Raw genomic sequence first — 24,573 nt, forward strand, 5'->3', positions numbered from 1 at the left:
AATTGCAAAAATTTCCTACGTTGTAGTTTGTCTTTTACTTTTCTACATTTCCATAGATTTACATTGCTCTACTTATTTTTTTAGGAATTATTGCTTTTTAAAATTGGGAAGTAGTCTTATTTTCTGTTTAAGGTATTTGTGTCTTCTCAGACTATCTGGTATTGTCTTTCTGATTTCAATTTGAATGTCATCCTTGGAATAGAGGGGAACACATGGCATTCTGGTAAATAGATACCTTTTTGTCCGTGTCTCGACTGTTAGAGAGATTGGGCTGTCTGCTACTGTCGTACAATGCCTGCTGTGTCGTGAATCAGTTTTCTGATCACATGTGGGTTCACTGAGTGCTCTTTTCTTTTTCATGGTCTGTTTTTTAATCTTTCTGTATAGTGTATTCTTCCAAAAACACTATTGGTTTCAAAATGTGTTAAGTATAGTAGTCAAATGATCTCTTTCTTATTCCAATGAGTTTAAATATTCTTAGATATTTATTATGCCTAGGGGATTTGATAAACTAGTTTTTTTTTCTTTGTTTTCCTCCTTTTGTGTGTGTGTGTGTGTGTGTGTGTGTGCATGTGTGTGGTTCAAGGAATGATGCCACAGGCTGTAAATCACTGCCTTTTTAAAAAATTCATTTAATTTACTTATGTTTTTTATTATTTTGAGATAAGGTCTCACTGAGTCTGAGTTGCTTGGATTCTAGGCTTGTGTCACTCCATCAGGCATGAAAGTTTTTTGTTTTCTTAGGAAAAGGACTTCTTATTGACACTTTGCAATATTATAGGTCCATGTGGAAGGTGACACTTGTGGTGACACTGAAATCTTTCTAAGAACAAGTGCCAGTTTTCCCCTTCTTTTTTGTGCTTTGACATTCTCCAACAAAAACGTTAATGATTACCTATTAGTCTATTGAATTATCCTTCATGAGTCTTATTTACTATTTTATTCAGGTTGATGCACAGGAATTTAGGTACAGGCTTCCAGTGGTTGTCCCTTAGTGCAATCACAAAGGATGTACTGAATTCCCTAAATAAGGAGTTGTAAAAAAGGGTTCTAAATCTCATCTAAGAGACCTGTTCCAAAGAGATTGATCACCCAGAGTGTATTTTCGGGGGGCCAATGAATTAGGGAACCTCTGATGAGCTTGTCAGAATATTGAAAACATGTACAGGACCAACAGGAGTTAAACAGGCCGCATTTTATTGGGACAAACTGCTTGGGAACCCAAATTCCCTCCTTGCAGTTAAGCTGGTGATGACCATCCCAACCACAATTCCCAGATACCACCAAAGATCAAAGTTTGTTCTCAAGCATTTCTGAGAATATGCTGTCTCAGGACAGCTGCTGTTATTGAGTGCAGTACATAGTTGGATTTGTTTGAGAAGCTTTAGAGACCAGTGTACAAAGAGAATTGGCGTGACCCAGCACCATGGCGAGTGTTCCTGCTCTCCCTGTTACTCTACCAAGTAGGTGAAGTCCAGCTTCAGAATTGCCGTGAGAGAGGATGTGAGCATGGCTGGAGAGTGAGAGTGTGACAACCAGGTGATGGAGTATTGGGAGAACCTAGTGTCATGTGAAACTCTCACACAGCAAGTCCAGGTCTCCAGTGTCGTGTGTCTCATTTCCTCCTGGTGATACCTATGGGATGTTTTAGGAATCAGTGACCTTTGAGGATGTGGCTGTGAACTTCACCCTGGAGGAGTGGGCTTTGCTGGATCCTTCCCAGAAGAAGCTCTTCAGAGACGTGATGCAGGAAACCATCTGGAACCTGACCACTATAGGTAAGGGTGACCCACTTTCTTCACTTAGTCAATCAAAGAACTGTTGTTACTTGCTGATCAGTGCTGTTCCATGATCTGGAATATGGAAAGCCCACATTTGGTGACTATACCGGCATGGTGACATTATACAACAGATCTGCATGTCTCTGATAGTTTTTATGTAATGTTGAAGTAAGTCATAATCCTTTTTCTGCATTCAGGAAAACAATGGAAAAATCAGGACATCATCAATGATCACTGCAATTCCAGAGGATATCTGAGGTAATTAAACTCACAAGAGAAGGCATTATCCCCCACAAATCTTGGAGTGACTTAGAAGAAATTATGAAAGGTAGGAAATGATACCGGTTCAAATGGACTTAATCTCAGTTTTCTTACAACAATGCATACAGGTTGAGCATCCATAATTGGGAAGTTCAAAACCCAAAGTGTTCCAGTGTGGGTACCACCTGGAGCACTAACATGATGCCACAAGTGACATTTTCTGGTATTTTATTATATACAAACTGTGTTCCCTGCAACATGGGAGGCGGAGGCAGGAGGATCACATGTGTGAGGCCTACCTTAGCACTTTAGTGAGGTCCTGAGCAACTTCCAGTGGAATGTAGCTCAGTAGTACAGCTGACACAACATGAAATCACTTCTTCTGGTAAATTATTAATAAACATATCCTTAGTATTGTGCTTTACATTCTTTGCAGAATTCAAGAAGTAGAGAGACTCTGTGAACAGAAAGAAGATAATCAATGTGGAAAACTCTTCAACCACATCATAGATTCTCTTATACATAAGAGAAGTTCTTCTTCTGGAGTAAAACCAAGTGAGCACCATGTATATGGAGAAGTCCTTATTGCTGATTCACCCCTAACCGTGCCTCTGACAGTTCACACTGTACACAAAGGACGTGAGTATCAGCAACATGGAAAGAAACCATATGAACATAAGGAACATGGGAAAGACCTCCATTATTGCCTACATTTTCAGAAGCATGAAAAAACTCACACAGCAGAGAAATCCAGTGTGTGTAAGCACTGTGGAAAAGCTTTTTGTTGTTTCAGATCTCTTCAAACACATGAAAGAAATCACACAGGAGATAAACAACATGTGTGTAAGCATTGTGGAAAAGGCTTTAGTTCTGCTAGGCATATGGAAACACTTGAACAAATTCACACTGGAGAGAAACCTTTTAAGTGCAAACAATGTGGGAAAGACTTTACTCTTCTCAGTTCCCTTCAAAGACATGAAAGAAGTCACATCGGAGAAAAACCCTATGTATGTAAGCAATGTGGAAAAGCCTTTAGTTCTTCTACTCACTTGAAAACACATGAACAAATTCACAGTGGAGAGAAACCCTATACATGTAAGCAATGTGGAAAAGCCTTTAGTTCTTTCTATTACATTAAAATCCATGAACGAATTCATAGTGGAGAGAAACCCTATGTATGTAAACAATGTGGGAAAGCCTTTTCTTTTCTCAGTTCCCTTCAAATGCATGAAAAAATTCATAGCCACAAGAAACCCTGTGTATGTAAGCAGTGTGGGAAAGGCTTTAGTTCTTCCAGCTACCTTAAAATACATGAACAAATTCATAGTGGAGTTAGACCTTATGTGTGTACTCAATGTCAAAAAGCTTTTAGTTCTTATGGGTACCTTAGGAAGCATGAAAGAATTCATAGTGAAGCGAAACCTTACACATGTAAACAATGTGGGAAACCTTTCAGACATTCTGATGCAATCAGAAAACATGAAAAAACCCACACTGGTGAAAAACCCTATGTATGTAAGCAATGTGGAAAAGCCTTTCGTTCTTCCTATTACATTAAAATCCATGAACGAATTCATAGTGGAGAGAAACCCTATACATGTAAACAATGTGGGAAAGCTTTTCATTTCTTCAGATACCTTCAAAGACATGAAATAATGCACACTGGAGAGAAGCCCTATGTATGTAAGCAGTGTGGAAAAGGCTTTAGTACTTCTACTCACTTGAAAACACATGAACAAATTCACAGTGGAGAGAAACCTTATACATGTAAACAATGTGGAAAAGCCTTTAGTTCTTCCTATTCCATTAAAATCCATGAACGAATTCATAGTGGAGAAAAACGGTATACATGTAAACAATGTGGGAAAACTTTTCATTTCTTCAAATCTCTTCAAACGCATGAAAGAAATCACACAGGAGATAAACAACATGTGTGTAAGCATTGTGGAAAAGGCTTTAGTTCTGCTAGACATATGAAAACACATGAACAAATTCACAGTGGAGAGAAACCTTTTAAGTGCAAACAATGTGGGAAAGACTTTACTCTTCTCGGTTCCCTTCAAAGACATGAAAGAAGTCACATGAGAGAGAAACCCTATGTATGTAAGCAATGTGGAAAAGCCTTTAGTTCTTCCTATTACATTAAAATCCATGAACAAATTCATAGTGGAGAGAAACCCTATGTATGTAAACAATGTGGGAAAGCCTTTCCTTTTCTCAGTTCCCTTCAAATGCACGAAAAAATTCATAGTCAAAAGAAACCCTATGTATGTAAGCAGTGTGGGAAAGGCTTTAGTTCTTCCAGCTACCTTAAAATACATGAACAAATTCATAGTGGAGTTAGACCTTATGTGTGTACTCAATGTCAAAAAGCCTTTAGTTCTTATGGGTACCTTAGGAAGCATGAAAGAATTCACAGTGAAGCGAAACCTTACACATGTAAACAATGTGGGAAACCTTTCAGACATTCTGATGCAATCAGAAAACATGAAAAGACTCACACTGGTGAAAAGCCCTATGTATGTAAGCAATGTGGAAAAGCCTTTCGTTCTTCCTATTACATTAAAATCCATGAACAAATTCATAGTGGAGAGAAACCCTATACATGTAAACAATGTGGGAAAGCTTTTCATTTCTTCAGATACCTTCAAAGACATGAAATAATGCACACTGGAGAGAAGCCCTATGTATGTAAGCAGTGTGGAAAAGGCTTTAGTACTTCTACTCACTTGAAAACACATGAACAAATTCACAGTGGAGAGAAACCCTATACATGTAAACAATGTGGAAAAGCCTTTAGTTCTTCCTATTACATTAAAATCCATGAACGAATCCACAGTGGAGAGAAACCTTATAAGTGCAAACAATGTGGGAAAACCTTTCGTTTTCCCAATTGCCTTCCAATGCATGAACAAATTCACAGTGGGAAGAAACCCTATGTGTGCAAGCAATGTGGAAAAGGCTTTAGTTCTTCTAGTGACATTAAAACACATGAACAAATTCATAGTGGAGAGAAACCTTATAAGTGCAAACAACGTGGGAAAACCTTTCGTTTTCCCAGTTGCCTTCAAATGCATGAACAAATTAACAGTGTGAAGAAACCCTATGTGTGCAAGCAATGTGGAAAAGGCTTTAGTTCTTCTAGTGACCTTAAAACACATGAACGAATTCATAGTGGAGAGAAAACTTACGATTGTAAGTAATGTGGAAAAGCCTTTAGTTCTTCCAGGTACCTTAAAAAACATGAACGAATTCACAGTGAAGAGAAAAACCTATACAAGAAAAACCTACAGAAATAGCCAACCAAAGGAGAAACCAAGTCAAGTTAAAAACCAAAAATAAGTCCAAATGACCAGGAATACAAGACATATCTCAATAATAGCCCTGAATGTTAATGGCCTAAACTCATCAATTGAAAGACATAGACTGGCAGATTGGATTAAAAAGAAAGACGCAACAATATGCTGCCTTTACGAGACTCATCTCATAGAAAAAGATGCCCACAGACTAAAGGTGAAAGATTGGGGAAAAAAAAAAAAACATACCAGGTACACAGACTCAGTAAAAAAAGCTGGAGTTTTCATCCTCATTTCAAATAAAGCAGACTGCAAGCCAAATTTAGTAATAATAAACAAAGACATTTCATACTACTTAAGAGAAGCATAAATCAGCAAGACATAACAGTCATAAGTATTTATGCCCCAAACAATAGTGCCTCCATGTATGTTGAAACATGTCCTTCTCAATTCCCAGAATCAAATAGACCAAAACACAATAATACTAGGTGACTAACTCACCACTGTCATCATTGGACAGATCTTCCAAACAAAAATTGAAAAAAGAAACCATAGAACTCAATAACACAATCAATAATTTAGACTTAACAGACATATAGAATATTCCATCCATCAGGGAGCAAATACACTTACTTCTCAGCAGTACATGGATTCTTCTCTAAAATAGGCTGTACGTTTTGCCACAAAACTACTCTTAGCAAATACAAAACGATAGAGATACTACCTTGCATTCTGTCAGATCATAATGGAATGAAATTAGAAATCAATAAAATAAAAAACAGAAACTACCCCAACACCTGGAGACTAAGTAGTATAGGATTGAATGATGCCTGGAAAACAGAAGACATCAGGGTGGAGATAAAAAGAATTCTTAGAGGTAAATGAGAACAATGATACAACATATCAAAATTTCTGGGACACTATGCAAGCAGTACTAACAGGAAAATTCATTGCATAGAGTGCATTCGATAAAAGAAGAAAAAGACAATAATTAAATGACGTAACATTTCATCTCAAAGCCCTAGAAAAAGAAGAACAGGTCAACACCAAAAGTAATAGAAGACAGGAAATAATTAAAATCAGAGCTTAAATCAATGAAATTAAAACAAAAGAATACAAAAAATTGACAAAACAAAAGTTGGCTCTTGAAAAAATGAATTGATAAACCCTTAGCCACTCTAAGGAAGGGGAGAGAGAAAACTCAAATTACTAAAATTTGTGATGAAAAAGGGAATACCACAACAGACACTATTGAAATACAAAACATAATTAGAAACTACCTTCAAAATCTGTACTCCAACAAAATAGAAAATCTCAAAGGCATCAGCAGGTTTCTAGAGACATGTGATCCACCCAGACTGAATCTGGAGGACATACCCAATTTAAATAGATCAATTTCAATCAATGAAATAGAAGTCATCAAAAGTCTACCAACCAAGAAAAGTCCAGGACCAGATAGATTCTCAGCCAAGTTCTACAAGACCTTCAAAGAAGAACTCACTCCAATACTCCTGAAAGCATTCCATGGAACAGAAGAGGAGGGAATCCTTCCAAACTCATTCTATGAAGCTAATATCACCCTGACACCAAAACCAGACAGAGACATATCAAGGAAAGAAAACTTCAGACCGATACCCCTAATGAACATATATGCAAAAATTTAAGTGTAATTTACCACATCAACAGACTTAAAGATAAAAATCACATGATTATTTCAATAGATGCAGAAAACGCATTTGATAAAATACAACACCCCTTCATACTCAAAACACTAGAAAAACCAGGGACAGTAGGAACATACCTCAACATTGTAATGGCTGTCTATGCTAAGCCCACAGCCAACATCATTCTAAAGAAAATGGAATTTAGGCTGGAGATGTTGTTCAGTGGTAGATCACTTGGGTTCTATCCCCAGCATCAGAGGAAGAAAAAAAGAAAAGTGGGAATTTGGACGTTGTGCATCTGGCCATGTTGATTCAAAAAAGGGAAGGAGGCAGGGTGCAGTGGCAGTCACCTGTAATACCAGTGGCTAGGGAGGCTGAGTCAGGAGGATCACATGTTGAAAGCCAGCCTCAGCACCTAAGCAAGGACCTCACAACTGAGCGAGACCCTGCGTGTAAATAAAATATAAAAAAGGAGCTGGGATGTGACTCAGTGGTTGAGTGTCCCTGGTTTCAATCCTCAGTACCATAAAAAAGGACTTCCCCCTTTTTGCATCCTCTTAGTACAATAAGACCTGTGTTTCTTTGCCTGGGATGTATCTGCAGAATGTGTCGTGAGGTGAGGTTTTTGAAACCATCCCTAATTACAGAATTACAGTCTTTGGGTAAAATTCAACATTTTCTGTTTTCTTTAGCCTCCAGGGAACTGATCCAGTCAGAATGCAATTTTATACCTAAAAAAGTTGGAGAATGGCAGACCGAAGAAAAGACACCTTTGGTTTCTGCCTCCTGGAGTGAAGGGTTTATGAATTTGAGACTTTTTTTCAGTGTATAATGCAAGTTTTGCTTTTTCTTTTTAATCTTTGTCCCAGATTCTGGCACAGAGTATTTCCTTAGGATTTTTTGTGTAAAAGGAGTTTTGTTGACTCTGGATGGTGAGCCTGTTTCATGTAGTCTGTGAATTTATTGTGATGATATAACTGAGGGTGTCACCAATAGATGACTTTAGAATGAGGACCGGTTAACAGAGAGCACACTCAGAACTTTTGGTCTGGCACCTGCAGTGAGGACAGTGTCGTCGGACCGAGCTCCGACCTTGGAATCCTGCTCCCTCTGTGTCAGACTTGAATGGTAGGACAGCCAGCTGGTGTTGGAGAGTAGGTTGGTGTTCAGCAAACACCACACATGTGATGTCAGAAAGGTTCCACGGGTCCACAGCCGCATCTGACTGGAGATAAGTGAGTGGTCACTGGTTAGAATTGAGCCTGTGGAGCAGTGAGCCTTTCCACATTGGAATGAGGGTCAAGTAGGGTGTGTGGAGGTCCCAGAATTCACTATTGTGGCTTGTCACTCACTTGTGGGAGTGAGCCACCTGTGCTGCATCTGCACTGTGAGGGTGGTCCCTAAGCTTAGGGGTGGGTTTAAGGTTGTGAGTGTGGATTCCCTTGGGAACTGCGGGTGAAGCAGGCTGCTTCCCTGAACTGCTTCCTTTTTATTTCCTTCATAGAATGTTGTTTATTTAGAATTCCAGTTTAGTTGAGCATTTAGGAATGTTCTTCCATGATTTGAGTTTAAAATTGGGCTTTGTTGGTTGGACCTCAGGGGACAGAACTATGGTCTGAAGAAGCAAAAAGGATTCTTGAAAAAAATAATTGTTTCAGAGTCAGTTTCAATAAGATTATCAACATCCATGGAACCATCACACAAGTGAATAAATAGGCTGTGGTCAATTCTTTTGTGTTTCACTGATCTCATCAAGTTGTGCAGGCAGGGGTGAGTGCAGGGTGGATTTTTTGAACATCCTTTATGACTTAACCACATGTTCACTCCAAAACTTGGTTTTGGCTCATTGAAATTTTGAATGAGTTAATATGTAAGTCCTTGCCTCCATCATTTGCATTTATGATGGCAGGTAAGGCTGAGCTGAACCAGTGCATTCACTCATTCCACTGTGGAACTTGGGTTGCTTCAAGTCATTTCTGTGCTCTTGCCAGTATTCTTGATTTTGTTTCCAAGTGCTACTATATTCAATTTTTTTTTTTGAAAGAATGGTGAAAGAGGATTGGAGTTGTAACTCATAGGAAGAGTGCTTGCCTAGCTTGTATGAGGCACTGGATTTGATTTTCAGCATGTCATATAAATAAATGAATAAAATAAAGGTCTATTTACAACTAAAAATATACATATAAATTAAATAAAAACAATTTGAAAAGTTTTTCTGGTGTGTAGATGTTGGGTACATTTCAGTTTATTTTACAGTATAATACTGCATGAATTTATCATTTGACTTCATGGATCCTTTTTTTTTTTTTTCCCCCTTGAACTAGGACTTAATTCAGGGACTCTGAACCATTGAGCCACACACATAGCCTTTCTTAAATTATTTGAGTGACAGGGTCTCACTGAGTTGCTTAAGACCTTGCTAAGTTGCTGAGTGTGTCTCTGCACTGTCTCAGATGCCCAAGCCTCTGGTATCATAGGCGTGCACCACCACAGCTGGCAGCTGATGTGTCTATTGGGGGTTGCCAGCACTTGGAATGATCCGATCTATTTTTCTCCATCTTGCAATAAACACCATCTATGTATGGTTATATCTTGCTTTTATTAATAACTTCTTGGCATTGAGCATTTTTCTTGTTTATTCAGGTTTTGTGAAATCATTTCTCTCTTTTTGTGACATATAAGTGGCATTTTTTATTTGAAGTTGAATTTTTTATACCACAATGATGGATTTGTTTTGCATATTAACGTTGCGTGTGTCGTGTAGCCTTTCTGCAATCCCATAGTAATTACAGGAACTTTCGTTGGCTCTTTGGATTTTCTGAGTAGGTAATAATGGCATATGTGAACAAGATATTTTTAATTGTTCCTTCTCAGTCTCAATGCCTATTATTATTCTTGCTTCCCTCTGTTTTCTGTGCACCTGTTGATTTGATCTTAGGAACTTTTGTTTAACTTTTGGAGATGGTGAATTACATTAATTGATTTTGTAAGAATTCAGTCATCCTTACATTCTTACATGAAGTCATTTCCACTTGGTTTTGTTGTATCATTCTGTTATACATGGATAGATGGATAGATATAATTTGGATATAATTTGTTATACATGGATAGATATAATTTGCCATTTTTTGTTGCGATTTTAAATCTTTCTTTGTAAGACTTGTTTAGTTTTTGTTACCAGGGATTTGGTACCGGGGTGCTGAACCACTAAGCCATATCCCCAGCCCTTTTTTATATTTTATTTTGATACAGGGTCTTGCTAAGTTGCTTAGGGTCTCCCTAAATTGCTTAGGCTCACTTTGCACTTGGGATTCTACCTCCTCAATATCCTGAGCTGCTGGGATTACAGCAGCCTGGTGTCCTCCCAGGCCTGTCTAAGGGATTCTTTTTGTTTCTTGTTCCATATCTTGTTTTTATCTTGGCACTATGAGTCTGATAGGTTCAGTTATTAAGTAGTTCTTCCTCTGTTGCTTGGAAGAGAGTGTGGATGGTGTTTGTCATATTTTCATTAGATGTTAGAATAAACCAGTGATGTCACATTGGGCAGATCGTTCTTGTTTTTGTCTCTTGTTATGGTTTTGATTATGTTGTTTTTTCCTGGTAATGAGGATAGAACCCAGTGGTGCTCTACCAATAAACTACATCCCCAACCTTTTTCGTTTTTTATTTTGAGCTAGGATCTTTTTAAGTTACGCAGTCTGGCCTTGAACTTGTAATCCTCTTGCCTCACTCTCCCATGTTGGGAATTACAGGCATTTGCCACTGTGCCCAACTTGTTTCAAATTATAAATACATATAGTCATATGTATTATATCGTCATGTATACTATTATGTATATATAGTCCCATAGTCATGTATTACTGTATATCACATATTATCCTCATTTGTTTATCTTTCCTTTGTGATTTCTGGTATATCGTTTTGTTCTAGGAATTGGTTAATTTCTTGCAAATTATTCAATTTATGGGCATAAAATAGTTCTTACTATCCTTGGAAGTTCCTTTTAATGTTGATTGGATTAATATGGCATGTTTTTCATTATAAAGGTTATAAATTTGTGTATTCTCTTTTGTTTCAGTGAGCTCAATAAGGGTAATCAATTTTGATCAAAAATTATTTGATTTTACTGATAGTTTTTGTTTCCAGATTTAATTTTGTTGATATCTTCCCTAGTTATTTCACAGTGCTTTATTTAAGAATACTTTGCAAAAAATAAAAGAATACTTTGCTCTTGTTTTTGAGGTTATCTGTTGAGTTCTTTCTTCCTTTCTGATATGTGCATTTATTGTTTTAAATTCATCCTCGTGTACTGCTTTTTCTGATTCCCACAAGTGATATTATGATGTTTGGGGGCTGGGTTGTAAGTCAGCAGTAGTGTTTGCCTAGCATGCATGAGGCACTGGGTTCGATTGTCAGCACCACATATAAATAAATGAAATAAAGATCTATTAACTAAAAAAACTTTAAAAAGATGTTTGTTCATTTTCACATATTGTGAATTACTTAAATTTCTTTGAATTTGTGTCTTTTGATGTATGTGTTATTCAAAAGAATAGTGTCCAATTCCTTGGAGATTTTGCATCTTTTTTTTTTTTTTTTTTTTTTTGTGGTACAGGGGTTTGAACCTCAGGGCCTTGTGCTTGCGAGGCAAGCACTCTACCAGCTGAGCTATCTCCCCAGCCCGATTTTGCAGCTTTTTATCTTCTATGGATTTCCCATTTCATTCCAGTCTGATCTGTGGGCAACCGCATATGATTTCTGTTTCTTTAGATTTGTTAGTGTATGTCATTTAGCTCTGAATATGGTCTGTGTTGGTGAATATTGTAGTGATCTTAGAGGAATGTGCACTCAGGCTTGGGATATAGCTCAGTCGTAGATATCTTTACTTAGCATTTGCAACACCTTGCATTCAATCTCCATGCCTGCAAAAAAGAAAAAAGAGAAGAAAAGTAAATGATAAAATATGTACTCTGTGATTGTTGTTCTACAGTGTCAAATGTCTCCATTTCATATATGATGCTGTTGATTTCAGCTGTCTTTACAGATTTTCTGCTTCCTTACCCTATCATTTACTGTTAGAGACAAGTTGAATTCTCAGTTTTTAACTATGGATATATGATTTTCTTTTCACTTCCATGTTTCTGCTTAATGTAGTTTGATGCTCTGACTAGGGGAGTATGATTTCCATGTGTTCTTTGAGAATCAACTGCTTCATCATTACTTAATCCCTTTATTCAACAGGACATTAAACAGACTGGATTTTGTTGAGTTAACTTGCATGGGAACCCAAGTTTCCTCTTTATACTTAAAATAATGAGGTTCATCCCAAAAACAATTCCCACATACCACCAAAGATCAAAGTTTGTTCTCAAGCATTTCTAAGAATATGCTGTCTCAGGGTGGCTGCTGTTACTAACTACAGTACATAGTAAGACTGTATTGTGAGAAGTGCTAGAGACCAGTGTACAAAGAGAGTTGGAGTGACCCAGCACCATGGTGATTGTTCCTGCTCTCCCTGTTATCTACCAAGTAAGTGAAATCCAGCATCAGAATTACTGTGTGAGAGGATGTGAGCATGGCTGGAGAGTTTGACAACCAGGTGATGGAGTATTGGGAGAACCTAGTGTCATGTGAAACTCTCACACAGTGAGTCCAGGTCTCCAGTGCCGTGTGTCTCATTTCCTCCTGGCGATACCTATGGGATGCTTTAGGAGTCAGTGACCTTTGAGGATGTGGCTGTGAACTTCACCCTGGAGGAGTGGGCTTTGCTGGATCCTTCCCAGAAGAAGCTCTTCAGAGACGTGATGCAGGAAACCATCTGGAACCTGACCACTATAGGTAAAAGTGACCTATTTCCTCACTTAGTCAATCAGAGAACTGTTTTTACTTCCTGATTAGTGCTGTTTCATGATCTGGAATATGGAAAGCCCACTTTGTGCTGACTATACCGACATGGTGACATTATACAACAGATCTGCAAGTCTCTGATAGTTTTTATGTAATGTTAATATAAGTCTTAATGCTTTCTCTGGGTCTACATTTTAGGAAAACAATGGAAAAATGAGACCATCCACATTCACTACGATTCTAGGGGAAATCTAAGGTAATTGACTCACAAGACAAGACAATGCACTCACAAATCTTGGAGTAACTTATAACAAATTATAAAAGAAGACATTGATACCCGGCAAGGTTCAAAATGATTTAATCTCAGTTTTCTGATATGGCATACAGGTTGAGCATCTCTAATTGGAAAGTTCAAAATTCAAGATGATCCGGAATGGGCACCATTTGGAGCACTAACATGATATGACAAGTGACCCTTTCTGATTATTTATTATACACAGACTGTGTTCCATGCACAAATTATTAGAAATGTATGAAATTGCTTTCAAGTGGGACCCATTTTGAACACATCTTGCTGTGTATATGCAAATATCACAAAAGCCAGTATGAATTTTGTTCCATGCCTTTCACATAAGTAGTACTCAGTTGTCATTAAATGTGATAAATATCTTCAGGGTTAGCAAATACTTATATGGAGGGAGTATGAAGAAGCCCAACTTGGGTGGTGGTGCACCCTGAAATCCTAGCAACTTGGGAGACTGAGGCAGGAGGATCACAATTGGGAGTTCAGCTTTAGCACTTTAGTTTTGAGCAACATACTGACACACTGCCTCAGTAAAAAACAGGGAAAAAACACTTTAAAACAACTGGACTGTAGCTCCTTAGTAAAGGTTACATAGCATTAACCAAATCTTGTGGTAAATCATTAATAAATAAATCCTTAGTAATTTACTTTACAATTTTTGCAGAAAACAAGTAGTGGAGAGACTCTTTGAAGTGAAAGAAGATAGTCAATTTGGAGAAATCCTCAGGCACATCATAGATCTTGTTATGAACAAGACAAGTTTTTCTGGAGTGAAACCAAGTGAACATCATGTGTGTAGAGAAGTCGTCATTGCTGATTCATTCCTAGCCGTTCCCCTAGCGGCTCACACTGGACACAGAGCACAAGAGTATCAGAAACATGGAGAGAAGCCACATGAACATAAGGAACATGGGAAAGCCTTCCATTATCACCAATGTTTGCAGAAGCATGAAAGAATTCACACAGCAGAGAAACTCCATGTGTGTAAACAATGTGGAAAAGGCTTTAGTACGTCTAGATACATGAAAACACATGAACGAATTAACAGTGGACACAAACCCCATGTATGTAAGCAATGTGGAAAAGATTTTTGTTATTCCAGCTTCATTAGTGCACATAAACAAATTCACATTGGGGAGAGACCGTATGTGTGTAAGCAATGTGGAAAAGGCTTTAGTTCTTCTAGCGGAATTAGTCAACATGAACGAATTCACAGTGGAGAGAAACCCTATGTATATAAGCACTGTGGACAAAGGTTTACGCTTTCTTCCTCCTTTAGAAAACATGAACGAATTCACAGTGGAGCAAAACCCTATATATATAAGCAATGTGGAAATCACTTTCGCTTCTCCAGGGACCTTCAAAGGCATGAACAAGTTCATATGGGAAAGAATTCCCATGCGTGTAAGCAATGTGGGAAAACCTTTCCTATTCTCGGTGATCTTCATCAACATGAACGAATGCACACTGGAGTAAAACCCTATGTATGTAAGCAATGTGAAAAAGCCTTTAGCTCTTCCAGTGACTTTAAAACACATGAAAGAATTCATAATGGAGAGAAACCCTCTGTGTGTAAGCAATGTGGAAAAGCCTTTAGTACTTCCAGTTACATGAAAATCCATGAACGAATTCACAGTGGAGAGAAACCTTATAAGTGCAAACAAGGTGGAAAAGCCATTCGTTTTCCCAATTGCCTTCGAATGCATGAACAAAATCATAGTGGGAAAAAACCCTTTATATGTAAGCAATGTGGAAAAGGCTTTAGTTCTTCTAGCAAAATTAGAGTACATGAACTAACTCATAGTGGAGAGAAACCCTATGTGTGTAAGCAGTGTGGAAAAGCCTTAGTTCTTCCAGCTCCTCTAAAAGACATGAACGAATTCACAGTGGAGAAAAACCCTGCATATGTAAGCAGTGTGCAAACGGCTTTCCTTTTTCCAAGGACCTTCAAAGGCATGAACAAGTTCATATGGGAAAGAATCCCCATGCGTGTTAGCAATGTGGGAAAACCTTTCCTATTCTCGGTGACCTTCATCAACATGAACAAATTCATAGTTGGAAGAAAACCCATGTGTGTAAGCATTGTGGGAAAGCCTTTCCTTTTCTCAGTTTCCTTCATAAACATGAACGAATTCACATTGGAATGAAACCCTATGTATGTAAGCAATGTGGAAAAGCCTTTAGTTCTTCCAGTAACATTAATAGACATGAACGAATTCACAGTGGAGAGAAACCTTATAAGTGCAAACAATGTGGGAAAGCAATTTGTTTTCCAGTTACCTTCAAATGCATGAACAAATTCACAGTGGGAAAAAACCCTATGTATGTAAGCAATGTGGAATAGGCTTTAGTTCTTCTAGCAAGTAGATCTCTGCACGGTGTACTTCTGATTTGTGTTCTGGAAATAAAGATTGAGGTGACACACTTCTGGGAGTTTTCTCTAGGCTGGACTATGTGACTTTGATGGGTAGCATATTTTTAATCAAACCAGGTAGTAAGCCTTCTAACATTTTGAAGCATGTTGGAACCAAAGCAAATTAATGTGTATTTCTAATATGACATTAGGTTTAATTTCTGTGTAGATTTTAAGTAATTGTTGGTAGTGGGCCACTGAAGAATTAGGTTTGGGCATTACTGCAAATTTCTTTGTGGTCTCACACGATGGGGAATGCATACCCTTTTATTTATGTATACATACAAAGAAATGTATATGTATACGTGGGTATGTTTCTTTTCATGGATTTTATATATTTCAGTTTGATGGGATGTTTTCTGTACTTTTGGTACATCATAATTATGCAAAATGGTGAAATTCATTTTTACATTTTTGTAAATGCCCATGATATAGCAATAAATGTATATTTTCTTTAAATCAGATTTCACTGCATGGTTTAGAGTTTCTTAAACGTTTTAAATTAATTACAGATTAACATATATCAGCTTTTTCTCAAAATTTTTCATGGAAACATTGATATTATTATGATGGAATCCTCTTTTTTGTAGTAGAGATATACTTCTGAGAGGAATGAAATTCTTTTTCAGTGGGATAGCAATTTTGTTGAATACTAAACTGAAGTTAGACTTCCATGTTGAATAATTACAGCTCTCATCTGTGCAACATTTCTTAGATCTCATGTCCAGGCAAACTCAGATTGTTGTGTCAGCCCTATACACTAGTTTATGACTCAAAGAGACTTTTCTCATTTGTTTGCAGTTTCTGACCCTGAACCCAGGGTTTCATTTTCTAAGTACTGAGCAAATCCACAGTCCTGTTTATTTTATTTTGATAAACTTTCTGAGTTGCCCAGTGTAATGTGTAATTTGCAATCCTCCTGCCTTATCCTCCCAGGAAACTGGGATTTTAGGCCTGTGCCACTCAGAACAACTTATTAAGAGACATTTGACTAATGCCGGAGAAGAGTTTAGGACTGGAAGAAAACAAAACAGGCAATAAAGTGCCTTTTTTCCTGAAATGGATTTACGTGGTACTTTGTCTCACATTCCAGTTTACCTGACCTTGCTCAGTCACATTTTTAGCACAAATGATGCACACATGACACAGGCGGGAATGGGAAGCAAACCTCGGGTCACCAAGCTTTTCTTTTCTCAGTATTTGTGGCAGAGTTCATCAGTCCAACGCCTGGCATGGCTCATTTTGGGAACAAAATGGTAGTGGGCCGAAGCAAGGGTCTGGGTTATATAGGCTTCGTTTAGGGTGGGACACGATGTTAGTTTTGGGCTTTCATTGTATTGGGGTCAGTGGATTCATTAGAGTGGACCAGGAATGTGGACAGAGAATATCCTCTGGCTTATTGTATTGGGTTCAGCTGACCCATGAGGGTTGTTGGTCAGTTGCCAGGCAGGTGGGAGTCCCTTTTGAGTTCCTTTACTCTGGCTGAAGCCTGGGATTTGAAATGACAAAAGCTTATGGAAAATGTCCTTCATTTATTCTTCATATCCTTCACAAAGGCATCTAGTTCTTGAAGGTGAATTAGAAATATTTTATAGAAATCAGGGAGAGAATGAATCTATGACTGTTGACTTCCAAAATAATTTTTTTTTTACTTCTCAGGTATTAGATAGTGTTAAAGTCTACCAGATTAAACCACTACTTTATCCAAGGGGAGAGAGGTTATGGGAATTGAGCCCAGGGGTGCTTAACCACTGAACACATTCATAGCCCTTTTTATATTTTAGGTAGTGGCAGGGTCTTGCTAAGTAACTCAGAGCCTTGCTAATTTGCTGGGCTAACTTTGAACTTGAGATCTTCCTGCCTCAACCTCTGGAGCTGCAGGGATTGCAGGCATGAACAGAGCACCTGACAGTATAAGACCATTTTAAACAGGTCATTTATTTTGAGGCATGTTGATGAAGGACAGACAAGTCTGGACACTGAGGAATCAGCAGGAAGCAGGTTTATTGTCTGCAGCCAGTCCAGAGAGGGGCTTTCACCTAAATCAGTTATTCCCTCTGAACCCTGAGTCCAGAAAATGTTAGAACTTTGTACCCAGTATGCAGGGGAGGGGGGCCTCAGGCTCACAATTTGCAGAAGTCTACATATAAGTAGGCTTTTAAAAATTTTAGTTCACAGAGTGCCTCCTCCCTATTTTTTTAAAATTCTTATTCAGAGATTTTTACACACTACCACAAAAGCAGAAGTAACATCATGAAGCCTGTGGCCAAATTTAGTTATTGCAAGACAGAGGAACAGGAAATAGGAAGCATAACCACAATTGAACTCTTGCAAAACTTCTTGCTGATAGTCTAAGAATGGTTATGGTGGGGTCTCTGGAGAAGCTTAATTAAGATTTTTGGTGGAGAAGGAGGTGCTGCTACCACTCCGCCCCTCAATGATGTGCCCCATAATTTAATCTTTTAAATTAAAGAGCATCATTGTCATCTTCTGGGCTTAAAGCCTCATATAATGCCGAAAGCTTTGCTGTTGTCCTTTCAACAGCTGCTTGCATTGTAGACCTAATAGTTTTAATGCACTGGGAGCCAAACTGATGGGCAATAAACAGGTGAACAGCAGAATACCCACTGTACCAATGAAGCTCTTAAATCTACCAAGAGTTGCAAAGTATCCTCCAAATAGTGAGCTTGGCTCCCAAGCTTTAATGCCCTGCCAGCTTTGAACTGGCACATGAGCTAGTTTCCCTATGTTGCTGGCTTTGTCTTTAACTGCCTGTCCATTCTCATCTATTTGGATGCACCAGTCTGAGTTGTTGCACTTTCCACATACTCCCCCTTCCTCAGCCAGGAGGCAATCAAATGCCAAGCGATTTTGATACCTAGCTGCTCACATTTGGGTGTGTTGTGTGACTAGGAGGTTAAAGGCTGTGACAGTCTAATTAGTAATAACTTCTAGTACATTTTGTAAGTGAATAATCCTGTTTAGCAGTAAATAGGAGTTCTGTAGCTCCAACTGCCATCTTGTGCCCAGGTAGCAGGACCACACGTGGCAATAATCCTCTGGGGTGGCCAGTCATCTTCCCCCCAAGATTGTTGACCTCCCAGATCAAGTCCTTTCCCAAAGGACCTCTTTTTCCTTGGCCCTACATCCTCATACAAGGGAATCCCGAGGTCTTTTCCAGTTGCATTGGGCAGTAGGAAAAATCCAGGTTTAATAATACTGATAGCACATGTTCCTCTCCAAATCATTGGGAGGTGGGTATATGCCTTTTCCCAACAGATCCAAAATAGTTCATCACGTACTTTCCAGTTAGAGGGAGCTGGATTTCTCCAGAATTTATGGATCACAGGAATGCCCTGAAAAGACCTGATTTGGTTAGTGTCTGGACAGATAAAGTTAAAAAGAACTGTTTTCTTAGTGGGCCCTCTGTATATTAAACAATAAATCCTAGCCACCTGGGTTATCTGTCCCAAACCAAGTAGGTTTCTTTGGCCACCAGGTGGAATTCCAGAACAATATCCTATTACATGGGTTTTCAGGGACACTTTGGTGTGGTAGGGTCCAAATCTTCCAATACATTCTGCCAAATACTTCTGAAATGAGGACCCCCAGCCTTGGGGCCCTTCAGTTTTTGGTTCCACATTGGTCTTATTCCATAGTAGTAGGGAATAAGCATCTAGACTTATTCCAGTGCAGGTCTATTCTTCACTCATGAGGGCTCCTCCGCAGACCCAACAGTTTTTAACCCAAAGTTTTGAGCAATTCTTTCTGCTAGGTCCTAAAAGAGACGATTTTTTTCCCCCAAAGAAGAAGGGTTCAGATTTGGGCTTAATCTGTCATACAGTTTGGCAGCAGGGCTAGGGTTTGTAGTGGGGCTTGGTGCAATTGATCTTGAGACACTTTATATCAAATTTTCCCATGTCAGAGACTGAGGGTCTCCCGGTCAGCAATACCAATAGCAAATTCCTTTGGTAGGGGGTAAATTCCGTGGGCAAATTTAAGCCACCTTATATTGGGTTTGATCCAAGCCCTGTAGCCTCTTTTTCCTTTCCAGAGACAGTTATCCACCCATAGAATCTCTCTGGCGGATCTGGTCCCAAAATATATGTTTTCTATCACCTGTTAGACATAATAGATCAATTTGACACATGGTTCACATGATTTCCACTGTTGGGTCAGGAGTACAGCAGAGCCCCCTAAGATTATCAAAGTAGACCAGACTAAATGATATACCAATATTTTGGTGAGCATATGTTAAATATTGCACGTTACAAAGTCAAACTAATAACACCGAAGAAACACTAGAAAATCCATATAAGCAAAATAAAAATGTATAAAGGAAATTTTTTTACTAAGATTCCAGCCATTAAGAGCTACCCATTATGAAACCAGTTGCAAAACCCAAATAGAGAACTATGTAAGTGACTGTAAGAAAGAGATGGCAATGCATTACAGCATAAGAACTGTCTGAGAGCCTGAAAGTGTCCATTTGTCCTGGTGCCAAGTTTATCTTCCACCAGGCCCCCAGGTGACTGAAGCAGGGCTGTAGCTTGTTCCTCAAGCTTAGGGCTGTGCAGGCTCATGAGCCCTTGGAGTGACTAGAGCAGGGCTGATGTCCTTTTCTGGCACTTCCTTTCTCCAGATGGTCAGCTTCAGGGGTGCAGCAGGCTCTGGAGGGCATGCCCCATCCACAGCTGCAGGCTTGAGCCAGGTGTAGTGAATCTAGGAACATATCTCTGCCACTTTTACTGCAGTGGGGTGAATAAAATAACAGTGAACGGACCCAGGGGCTGAATATTCCATTCTTTGTCCCAGATTGCATTTCCAGTCTTGAAGGCTTGTGCGTCTGTGGTCAAACTTACTGGCAACCTTTCTCTAATCCATTGGGTGAGAACGTGTAAAGTTTTTCTAAAGCCCGAAGCTTTTGCCTAGTGTTAATTCTCCTATTTCACTTAAGTCTCCCTCCAATCCTCTGATAAGTGGAGGAGGCCTCCCATACATTATCTCACAAGGAGACAATCCAGTCCCCTTAGTGGGAGTGGATCTAATTCTTACAATGCAATAGGGAGGAGTTCATCCCAACATAGGGGTGTCTCCTGACATACTTTACCCAATTGATCTTTTAAAGTCCTACTCCTCCTTTCAACTTTACCAGAAGTCTGTTGCCTGAGGGCAGTATGTAATTTCCATGTGATATTTAAACTCTTGACCAGTAATTGTGTCACCTCTGCCACGAAAGCTGGCCCATTGTGTGAGCCAGTAGTTTTTGGGATACCGAATCTGGGAACAGTTTTCTAGAGGAGCGTCTGGGCCACCTCCTTAGCCCTCTCAGTGTGGGCTGGAAAGGCTCCAACACAGCCAGGGTCAGAACACAGAAAAACCAAAAGATATTTATAGGCCCTGAGCGTGAGAGTTCAGTGGAGTCTACGTCCAGGTCTTCAGAAAGTGCTCCTCCTATAGTTTGGATTCCTGGTGGAAGCCTGGGCCCCTGGCAAGGATTGTTGCAGGCACAAATCACATTGCTCACAGATCACCCAGGAGATGCTTGTGAGCTGGGGGACATAGAAATGCTGGCTCAGAACAGTCTCAAGTGCCTTTGAACTGATGAGTGTCCCTGTAGAAGTCTGTGATGAAGCAGGGGCTGGAGTCTCAGGGATGGCTATGCAGCCATCAGAAAACCTCCACCCTCCACCCAAGAGACACTGGCTTAAACCAGTTACTCTCATGTTGGGAATACTTTGGCTCCCTTTCTCTTATAGGTTCAGGCAGCTGGACAACATTTAAGCCTGGGACCCCATTTCCTTCCTGTTTCTTGCAGGCCACTAATCTGGCCTCTCTGTCAGCTCTCCAATTGCCCTGGGCAAGTATGGTGTTTCCTCTTTGGTGGTCAGCAATGCATAATCACATCTTTTCTGGGAGCCCACCCTGAACCCAGAAGATTAAGAATTTCCTACCCTTTTTTATACCTTTCCCCCTGAGTTAATTAGCCCCTTCTCTTTATATAAGGCCCCACGTACTTGAAGGGGGGGGGGAATCAAAGGAATGCACAATGTATTCAATGAAGTAATATCAGAAAATTTCCCAAACCTAAAGAATGAAAGGGAAAATCAAATACAAGAGACTTACAGAACATCAAATGCACAAAATTACAACAGATCACAGCAAGGCACACTACAATGAAAATGCTTAACATACAAAATAAAGATAGGAATTTGAAGGCTGTGAGAGAAAAGCATCAGATTACTTATAGGGGGAAACCAATACATATATCAGCAGATTTCTCAGCACAGACCATGAAAGCCAGAAGGGCCTGGAACAACATATTTCAAGTTCCAAAAGAACATGGTTGCCAACCACAAATCCTATACCCACCAAAACTAACCTTCGGATTTGAAGACAAAATAAAAATTTTCCACGATAAACAAAAGTTAAAAGAATTTACAAATAGAAAGCCGGCACTACAGAATATTCTCAGAAAAATATTCCATCAGGAGGAAATGAAACACAACAGTGTTGGTCAGCAAAGGGAAAAACTACCTTAAAGGAAAAACCAACCAAAGGAGAAACCAAGTCAAGGTAAAAACCAAAAATAAACCCAAAGGACTGGGAATACAAATCATATCTCAATAATAATGCTGAACATTAATGGCCTGAACTCATCAATCAAAAAACTTAAACTTGAAATTGGACTAAAAAGAAAGACCCAACAATATACTACCTTCAAGAGACTCATCTCACAGATAAGGACATCCACAGACTATAGGTGAAAGGATGGGAAAAAATCTGCCATGCACATGGACTCTGTAAAAAAGCAGGGGTTTCCTTCCTTATTTCAGATAAAGTGGACTTCAAGTCAAAGTTAGTCAGAAGCGATAAAGAAAGACATTTCATACTGCTTAAGGGAACCATAAATCACGAAGTCAGAAAAATCATAAATATTTATGCCTCAAACAATGTGCATCAAACAATGTAAATGAAACAAATCCTTCTCAATTCCAGGAATCAAATAGACAACAACACAATAATTCTGGGTGACGTTAACACTCCGTCATCACCACTGGATTGATCTTCTGAACAAAACCTGAACAAACCGTAGAACTCAATAACACAATAACTTAACAGACATATATAGAATATTCCATCCATCAACGAGTGAATACACTTTCTTCTCAGCAGCACATGGAACCTTCCCTAAAATAGACCAGAAGTAATGCCACAAATCATACCTTAGTCAATGCAAAAAAAAAAAAAAAAATAGAGATACGATCTTACGTTCTATCAGATCATACTGGAATGAAATGAGAAATAAATGACAAAATAAAAACCAGAAATTACTCCAACACCTGGAGACCAAATAATATGCTATTGAATGAAGCATGGATAACAGAAAACATCAGGGAGGAAATAAAAAAAAATTGTAGAGGTAAATGAGAATGATGATACAACATATCAAAATCTCTGGAACACTATGAAAGCAGTACTATGAGGAAAACTCATTGCATGGAGTGCATTCAAGTAAAGAGTAAAAATTCAACAACTAAATGGCCTACATTACATCTCGAAGCCCTAGAAAAAGAAGAATAAATCAACACCAAAAGTAGTAGAAGACAGGAAATAATTAAAATCAGAGCTGAAATCAATGAAATTGAAACAAACGAAGCAATTCAAAAAATTGACAAAACAAAAAGTTGGTTCTATGAAAAAGTAAGCAAAATAGCCACACTAACAAAGAAGGAGAGAGAAAACTCAAATTACTAAACTTCGTGATGAAAAAGAAAATATCACGACAGACACCACTGAAATACATAATGTAATGAGAAGCTACTTTGAAAATCTATACTCCAACAAAATAGAAAATATCAAAGACATGGACAAATTTCTAGAGACATATGGTGTTTCCATACTGAACCAGGAGGACATACACAATTTAAACATATCAGTTGCAAGCAATGAAATAGAAGAAGCCATCAAAAGCTTACCAACCAAGAAAAGCCCAGGACCAGATGGATTCAAAGAAGAACTCATTCCAATACTTCTCAAAGTATTTCAGGAAATAGAAAAGGAGGGAACCCTTCGAAACTCATCCTATGAAGCTAGTATCACCCTCATAACCAAACCAGACAAAGACACATGGAGTAAAGAAAATTTTACACCGATATCTCTGAATATAGACATAAAAATCCTTCATAAAATTCTGGCAAATTGCATACAAAAACATATTAAGAAGATAGTGCACCAAGATCAAGTGGGGGTCATCCCGGGGATGCAAGGTTGGTTCAACATCCAGAAATCTATAAATGGAATGCATCACAATAGACTTAAGGTTAAGAATGATATGATTATTTAAATTGACGCAGAGAAAGTGTTCGACAAAATACAACACCCCTTATTGCTCAAAACACTAGAAAAAATGGGGGTAGTAGGAACACACCTCAACATTGTAAAGGCTGTTTATGCCAAGCCCAGGGCCAATATCATTCTTAGTGGAGAAAAACTGAAAGCATTCCCTTTAAAAACTGTAACAAGACAGGGATGCCCTCTTTTACCAATTCTATTCAACATCATCGTTGAAATACTAGCCAGAGCAATTAGACAGACTAAAGAAATTGAAGGGATACAAAAAGGAAAAGAGGAAGTGAAGCTGTCACTCTTTGCTGATGACATGATTCTACATTTCGAGGATCCAAAAAACTCCACCAGAAAATTTCCAGGCCTCATAAATGAATTCAGCAAAATGGCAGAATATAAAATCAACATGCATAAAACTAAAGCATTTTCATTTATAAGTGATGAAACATCTTAAAGGGAAATGAGGAAAACAATTCCATTCACAACAGCCTCAAAAAAATAAAATACATGGGAATCAATCTAACCAAAGAGTTGAAAGAGCTCTAAATATAAATTACAGAACATTAAAGGAAGAAATTGAAGACCTTAGAAGATGGAAAGATATCCCATGTTCTTGGATAGGCATTAATATTATCAAAATGGCCATACTTCCAAAGGT

The 24,573-nt window shown here is 38.6% G+C and overlaps 3 protein-coding genes across 4 annotated transcripts in view; all 3 read left to right on the forward strand.

Moving 5' to 3' along the window:
* The window catches only part of LOC124969514 (zinc finger protein 709-like), a 109,941-nt gene that overhangs the window by 34,870 nt on the left and 50,498 nt on the right, over nt 1-24,573 (forward strand). The gene's annotated exons all lie outside the window — the stretch shown is intronic.
* On the forward strand, nt 1,409-5,463 carry LOC124969513 (zinc finger protein 14-like). The gene is made up of 4 exons (XM_047532480.1): nt 1,409-1,463; nt 1,652-1,778; nt 1,979-2,039; nt 2,479-5,463. The coding sequence occupies exons 2-4, from the start codon at nt 1,745-1,747 to the stop codon at nt 5,243-5,245; spliced, it is 2,862 nt and encodes a 953-aa protein (XP_047388436.1). The 5' UTR covers nt 1,409-1,463; nt 1,652-1,744; the 3' UTR covers nt 5,246-5,463.
* Nucleotides 13,168-15,300, forward strand: LOC124968884 (zinc finger protein 14-like). The gene has a single exon (XM_047531719.1). The coding sequence runs from the start codon at nt 13,900-13,902 to the stop codon at nt 15,298-15,300; it is 1,401 nt and encodes a 466-aa protein (XP_047387675.1). The 5' UTR covers nt 13,168-13,899.

The sequence above is a fragment of the Sciurus carolinensis genome, chromosome 17 (assembly GCF_902686445.1).
Source record: "Sciurus carolinensis chromosome 17, mSciCar1.2, whole genome shotgun sequence".
Classification (NCBI taxonomy): domain Eukaryota; kingdom Metazoa; phylum Chordata; class Mammalia; order Rodentia; family Sciuridae; genus Sciurus; species Sciurus carolinensis.

Coding starts and splice junctions, on each gene's coding strand:
- LOC124969513 (XM_047532480.1), top strand. CDS start 1,745: ATGCAGGAAACCATCTGGAACCTGACCACTATAG. Junction 1,779..1,978: donor CTGGAACCTGACCACTATAG/GTAAGGGTGACC, acceptor TTCTGCATTCAG/GAAAACAATGGAAAAATCAG. Junction 2,040..2,478: donor AATTCCAGAGGATATCTGAG/GTAATTAAACTC, acceptor CATTCTTTGCAG/AATTCAAGAAGTAGAGAGAC.
- LOC124968884 (XM_047531719.1), top strand. CDS start 13,900: ATGAACAAGACAAGTTTTTCTGGAGTGAAACCAAGTGAACATCATGTG.